Source organism: Medicago sativa, chromosome 4 (genome assembly GCF_051527215.1).
Source record: "Medicago sativa cultivar Bolivia chromosome 4, Bolivia_mono, whole genome shotgun sequence".
Lineage (NCBI taxonomy): Eukaryota > Viridiplantae > Streptophyta > Magnoliopsida > Fabales > Fabaceae > Medicago > Medicago sativa.
This window is the reverse complement of record NC_140752.1, coordinates 83,487,671-83,495,116: the sequence shown is the minus strand read 5'-3', so window position 1 is coordinate 83,495,116 and position 7,446 is coordinate 83,487,671. Positions and strand designations below refer to the sequence as shown.

At 35.9% G+C, this 7,446-nt stretch overlaps 1 protein-coding gene across 1 annotated transcript; it reads left to right on the top strand.

The window, feature by feature from the left end:
* The first annotated feature begins 1,965 nt into the window (after window positions 1–1,965).
* LOC146932829 (serine/threonine-protein kinase rio2-like) lies at window positions 1,966–7,446 on the top strand. The gene is made up of 10 exons (XM_085708009.1): window positions 1,966–2,412; window positions 2,545–2,720; window positions 2,803–2,891; window positions 3,526–3,643; window positions 3,770–3,843; window positions 4,269–4,316; window positions 5,466–5,634; window positions 5,720–5,836; window positions 6,629–6,712; window positions 6,993–7,446. The coding sequence occupies exons 1-10, from the start codon at window positions 2,097–2,099 to the stop codon at window positions 7,164–7,166; spliced, it is 1,365 nt and encodes a 454-aa protein (XP_085564135.1). The 5' UTR covers window positions 1,966–2,096; the 3' UTR covers window positions 7,167–7,446.

Sequence of the window (7,446 nt, the reverse complement as noted above, 5' to 3'; positions counted from 1 at the left end):
GGCAACTTGCTACTGAAGAGAAAAAGCGCTCCTGAAGTCAAGCTGCTCCTGAAGAAATAGCGCTCCTGAAGTAAGCTGCTCCTGAAGAATAGTGCTTCTGAAGACAAGAGGTCCAGAAGCCACATCATCAGAAGCTGCGTCATCAGAAGCTGCAGAAGTCATATCATCAGAAGCTGCATCATCAGAAGCTGCCTCATCAGAAGCCATTTCACCAGAAGCTGAATATCAACTGGATTTGCAAAGAATCAAGAATTGAAGAATTATCAATGCAAAAGCTGTCTATTGGATTCGAAAACACAAACAAAGGATTAGTGGAGTTTGCAACGGTCATTTCAAAGGTGTTTGAAGGCGTGTGTTTGCAATTTGGCGAAAGCGTTGACATTGTACTTTGTACGAATTGTACAACCACGTTCTCCACTACTCTGTTTTGTGTCCACGCTACAGGACAAGAAAACAGCTCCAGAATACGGTTTCGCCTGCATAGATGTTCCTTTGGATAAGGAATGGATTTCAAATTTGTTCTTCATAGGACAACAACCAAATCAGGCAATATATCATTGGTGAAAGATCAAGCTTCAACAACGACTCTTTGGTGCGCTGGCAATTTCACAACGTCTCTTTCACACCTCTATATAAAGGAGTGAAGACCTAGAGATTTGGTAATGCAAGAACGCTGAACGAAAGACTCACAAGATTTTCACAAGTACCAAACCTCTGCTGAAATTGTTCTGCATTCACTTAGAATTTCTGTGTCTCAAGTCATATCTTAGAAATTCTTAAGTCCATTGAGTCTGTATCTGATTTGTATTGTGAGCACCTCTGATTGTATATCAAGTGTTCAACCTTAAACAATTTTCTGTGTAATTTTGTTTAGTTAGGAAGTCTCTTGCAGTTGTGCTTGAGCAGGAAGTCTCTTGATTGTGTTCTTGAGCAAAGGAAGTCTCTTGCTTGTGTGCTTGAGCATTGGAAGTCTCTTGCTTGTGTGCTTGAGCATTTGTAATCAGATATTACTCATAGTGAAATCTCCTTGGAAGTGCAAGGGGGACTGGACTACTTCCGAATTGTGGAAGGAACCAGTATAATTGCTTTGTGTCGTTCTTCTTCTCTCTCTCTCTCTGTTTTATTCCGCTGCATTTAGATTCTGATTATCACTTCAGAAGCTGTCTCACTTAGCTTCTGATCAGTGTGTTCAGTTTTTAGGAGAAACGAAGAATTTTTCTAAAACACAATTCAACCCCCCTTCTTGTGTTTTTCTCACCTTCAATATTCCCTCACTATCGGCGAATTCCTTTATCGTCGGCGTCGGTTCGTTGAGGATCATGATCGTCGAGGTTGAGTTCTGGTAACGAGATCTTTGGCAGAGAGGTAATAGGTGCACGGAAGCTACGAGATCTTGACGGTGGCAAATTTGTATCGGGAGAGGGGTTGTCGTTAGGAACGGCGGCGGCGTCTTCCATGGGGGAAGACTCTTCCCGGAGAAAAGATCCGGCGAGAATTTGGGAAAGGAGAAGGAGAAGAAGACGCACTCTGGAATTCATCATGTCTCTTCCTTTTTCCTTTCCTTTTAATTTTAAATTTTTTCTTTTTTTTATTATTTAATATTTATTTATTTATTTAATTTATAAAATGATTTTGTGGAATTTTTAATTTTTTTAATTCATTATTTACACACGTGGCATGCCACACAGGCGTTGACTTGGTCAAAATTGGCCAAAAGGACCAAAGATGCAAAGGGGCTAAATTTTAAGGGGCCAAAATTATAGTTTTTGTACTTAAGGAGCCAAAATTGCAAGTTTTTAAAAGTTAAGGGGGGAAAAGTGCACTTTAGCCAAAAAAAAAAGCAAAGTCAAAAAGTGAATTTTTTATTAGGTTAATGATAAACCCTAAACCCAATACCCGCCCGATTCACGAAACTTAACCCGATACACGAAAGATATTACACTCTCACACACAGTACTTGAAAGCAACTTGTGAAAGTCCAGTCCCCGCCGTCCGACGACTTACACCACCGCTTCCTTCTCCGTCATCCGCTGCAATTTTCACATATCGAAAATCAGCAGAGACCGAGAGTTTGATAAGTCGGAAAAAATTTGAAAATGAAGCTCGACGTAGATGTTTTGAGATACCTCTCGAAAGATGATTTTAGGGTTCTCACCGCCGTTGAATTGGGCATGAGAAACCACGAAATTGTCCCTGCTGAACTTATCGACCGAATCGCTCGTCTCAAACATGGTGGCACCTACAAGGTTCTGAAAAACTTGCTTAAACACAAGCTGTTGCATCACGACTCTACTAAATACGATGGATTTCGCCTTACCTACCTTGGTTATGATTTTCTTGCCATCAAAACTATGGTCAATAAAGGTGTCTTCGTCTCCGTTGGTCGCCAAATCGGCGTTGGAAAAGAATCTGGTAAGTATTCTGTAACAGACACTTTTGTTAGAAGACGTGTCCAGTGTATGACCCTCACGTGAGCGTCGTGTCATTTCAAACTTTTTAGCGTATTAGCGTAATTGATTGTGTTGTTTGTGATTGATTTGCTAGATATATTTGAGGTTGCTGATGAAGATGGAAAAATTATGGCTATGAAGTTACATAGGCTTGGTAGAGTTTCTTTTAGAGCTGTTAAATCCAAGCGTGACTACTTAAAACATCGTAGTAGTTATAATTGGCTCTATTTATCTCGCCTTGCTGCGCTTAAAGAATTTGCTTTCATGAAGGTGCTTTTACTCTCCCTAGCTATGTACTTGAATTGTTACTTTTTTACTTTATTTTCTAGTGACATGTTCTTTGCTTGATCAGGCTTTGCAAACACATGGATTTCCTGTTCCAGAGGCTGTGGAACATAATCGACATTGTGTAATCATGTCGCTTGTCCAAGGTTATCCTCTGTAAGTGCCCTTTTTCGTGTTGTTTCAAACATAAAAGTCGTTTAGGGTCACATTTGTGCTAACTGTATGAACAAGATTAGTCAACTCTGATGGTGTTGGATATTGCGGTTGTATAATTGCTAAGTACTCTTAGGGATGGTATTTGTATAACATTTGACGCATGGTCTATGAATTGGTATTACATTAGTACCAGGATATGCTTGAGATCTGACCATTCCGTCCCTTGCTTTTACATCTTGTTCGTTTAGATAAGGAATGAAGATGAGAAATAACATAGATTTCGGATTGTGGTTATAGTTTGATGTGAAAGACTAACCACTAAGCCTTACTCAACTCTTAATCTTAATTAAATACAACTAATCATGTTAATTACTAATCCTAATTAAATTATGAAATATAATCTAAAATCTCATGAAACATGATCAATCCTAAGAGATTTATAGATATTTTGAATTACTCTAAGGATAGAGTTTAAATATTATGGGATGTTTTCATATATTTTAACAGTCTTTTGTTCTTAAGCTTGCTTTTTGGTTTGGACTTTGTAGTTTGTACCACCACTCCCTTCCACATATTTTACACTGGTTTTGGTGAACAATTGCTTGAATTTGTATGCTTGGTTCTGCAAATGCAGCGTTCAGGTGAAGCAGTTACAAAACCCAGAGACAGTTTTTGAGACAATTGTTGGTATAATTATTCGGCTGGCAGAACATGGTCTCATTCATTGTGATTTCAATGAATTTAACATCATGGTATGCTTTAATAACCTGTGTGCACTTGTCAGCATTATCATTAAATACAACACTACATTTTTTTCATTACATGTCATTTTTTATGGCTTTTACCTCTGGCTTACAATCTGACTCCGTTTCCTGTAGATTGACGATGAAGAAAAAATTACTGTGATTGATTTTCCGCAAATGGTGTCTGTGTCGCACCGTAATGCAAAGATGTAAGAGCTTCTTCCTTGTATGGTATTATGTCCCTTCAAATTCTGTTTTTTTTCCTTTGATTTCATGCTTGTATGAACGCTAACTTTTTCTTCTCATGACAATTCTGAAATGAACCTCATTTTCTATCTTTTGTTTGAATTTTAAATATTGTCCACAGAAATTTAAGATATGATGTCGACGAAAATTTTTGAGTTCAAATATGTCAATAAACTTTTTATTGAGTTTAATTGGTACGTAGTATGTACTGGCACTGTCAGTATAAAATAGTTTTACACATGCATTCAATCATATCTAACTAGTATGTCATTTTGTTATATTAAGTTTCTAAAATATTCTCACAAATACCCAACACATAATATCACTATTATATTTTCAACTAATATATTTTCGTTAGGCCTTAACTTATAATCTTTCCTTGTTTCAGGTACTTTGATCGTGATGTTGAATGTATCTTCAAGTTTTTCAGAAAGAGGTTTGTAGTTATTTTGACATTATGTGTTGGTGTTTGTGAATTTCACTGCTTGGTTTGAGAAGAATGGGAGAGGGGTGTTACATTTCAAAATTAAGGAATTTGGAATTGGGGGAGTAAAGTAATGTTAGTTAAGTAGTAATGTTAAGGCCTTACATATCTAGCAGTTGACTTACGACAATTTTCAACTTAATGTTTAATATGCATACATACCTTCTGTGCCGTCTAATGTTTGTTCTGCATTAAGGATAGACACAGGAATATAGGATTATATGTTGACATTTTAAAATTATTTTAATGTTTATTGTTAAATTATTTTCGGACTATACTCTTATTTACATTTGTTAATTCAGTTGATATATTTTAGTTGTATTTTTTTGATGTTATAAATATAAATAAATATTCATAATTCCCTCCTTTCCTCCATCTCCTCTTTCCCAGATAACTCAAACAGTTCTCCCTTTGTTGAGCAATCAATTTTTTGATTTTTGTCCTGTGTCTTGTCCCTTAATTTTTGTCCTGTGATATTTTCTAGAAATAAAAAAAGAAGTGTTTTTTCACTCTTTGATAAATTTAGTCCTGTGTCTTATTCCCTAGGAATTCAAACATTGATACAATTTGATACAAATATTTGTAACACCTGTTTTGCATGTTAAGATCTTTGATAGGAGCATACTCTTGTTTCCTTGCCTTTTTCATGCTACTTGATTTGATCCTAATTTTCTATGGCAAATGCTAACTTGTGCCCTTGAGGGCACATGTTAAGGAACTAATTATAGAAGTATACGTATCAAAAGTCGTGCAGTCAACTTCTTAAAAGTTAAATTATCATGTTTTCCAATGCAAAGTTGCTCATTTTGGATTCCTTAACATGTGCCCTTAGGGCACAAGTTAACATGGCCCATTTTCTATTTGGTATCTCTGATGGTTATAAGTTTTGTTTTTTAACTGATATTTTACTTGAAGTGTTGATTTTTATTTTGTCATTCACTTTTAGTACGTACTACTACCATACACACTATTAGTATATTGCATCTCTTATTTTGATTGAATCTTTAATTTATCTTTTGCTTAACTTATTGAAAGATTTTGGGTTTGTCTTTGGCTGCGCAACCAGTTGTCTTGATAATTTGTCCCTCTTTTCTGTTTTAGGTTCAATATGACTTTTCAAGAAAGCATAGATGATAACGACGATTCTAATGAAGGGAGAGAGGAAGCCGGAAAACTCTGTTTTTCTTCAATAGACAGCAGTGCTGGTTTTCTAGATAAGGAACTTGCTGCTAGTGGCTTTGGTAAAAAAGATGAGGAAGATATTCAAAGGGTATGGTGGTTTTTCTGCCTTTTCTTAGTTATAATGCATTGATTGTGAAAGATTTTACCTCAAATATCTTCAAATTTATCTGCAGTTTATTGAAGGCGAGGTGGAGAGTGATACAAATTCTGATAGTGAAGATGGTGACTTGGTGAGAAATCTGAATGAAGCAGACGATTTAAATGTTGATTCTTTACATTTGTCAGAGCAGGTAGTATATCCATTAGCTTTTTATTGTCATACAAGATATACTGGCTATGGGAAATGGTGTGTGCTAGTTCATTTGTTTTATTTTGATGAATTTAGTTAGGAGGAGTGAAGTACAAGTAAAGAAATATAAAACAATAGTGGCTCAACTAGATAAAACAAATAGACTCATCTGTTAGGGGATTGCCTTTCTGCAAACTGCTGATGCCCTTGATTCTTCTAATATAACACTGCATAACTTTTTTTGAACGGGAAAATTAATTAACTACAAAAGGTAGTTCAAAGTTCAAACCCATTTACAGGACAACAAACATAAAACAACGGTACCACCTAAAGCCTAGATATACAATCCAGCGAGTTAGTACAAGGCCTCGATGGTACTCTTCCACCTCCAAGACGAAACTAGGATGAAGTCAAAAAGCTCATCCCTATTGGTATCCTTATTAGAGAATAATAGACCCAATCCGGTGACCCGAATATGACACGGCATAATTAAAGAAGGTTTTGGGTATTTGCTTAGGACATTAGTGTTGGAGAACTTACGAAGGACATCCAACTTGCTTTCTAGGCTTTATGAGGATGAATTTAAAGTTTTCATTGCACTGGATGTGAGATTAAGTGTGGGAACTTCTGTGATATTCTAAGTGAACTGTGGGAAGTAAATTTGAACGTCCTGTAGTTTATCTAAGATCTGTTTTGTTCACTAATTGACTATTTTTTTCAGCTTATTTCACTAGTTATGCAATTCCGTATATTACAATTCTAATTGAAAGATTGTTAATGAAACCATGTTTAGGATGAGGGACATGAAAGTCATGGAAAAGAGGAGAGATTTGAAGGTGAAAACAGCGGATCTGAAAAGGAAGATGCAAGCGACACGGTAAGCTAATTTCTATTATTTTTATTAGGTGATTATCTCAGTTTTTTTGCTTTTCTTTTTCTTCATGATGAATTTTTTGGGTATTACCGTATCCCCGTTAACAAGGAATGCTGTAAAAATCCCAAGATGAAAATGCAATTGGATTTGATTTTATTTTCTGTCAAGATTGAATGAATGAATTTTTCTTGAAAGTAAACTAATATATTTCTATTCTAGTTTATAGAATCCTTGTTATCTAGCCTTTACATGAAAACCATAATGGTATTAATTTGATTTGCAGGAGGAAGTGGGAATTGAAGCTGAACTCACAAAGAGCTTGAGTAAGCAAAGACAAAGTGCTATAGCATCAGCTCGTAGGGGACGGAAGAAACTTGGATCCAGGAATTCTCACAAAGACAAGGGTGGTAGGTCATCTCAAAATGCTAAGGTTCAAATGCAAATGAGCAGCTGGTGAGTTATATTGGAAGCAAAACCCATGCGATTGACCTCATGTCATTCGAATATGTTGAAGTGGACTAGAAAGTACTAAATATATAGATTCAATGGCGTGCCATCTAATAGAACAACTAAATTATCTGCATCCATCTGTTAGAACGACTAAATTATCTGCTTAAAACTCAAACATATGTATGGAATGTCCTTCGGAGGTATGAAAGCTGCATTGATTTGGTTGAGTTGTTTTTATATCTCCAGGGAGAATAATTATGTCTCTGAATGAAAATTTTGCCTTCCTA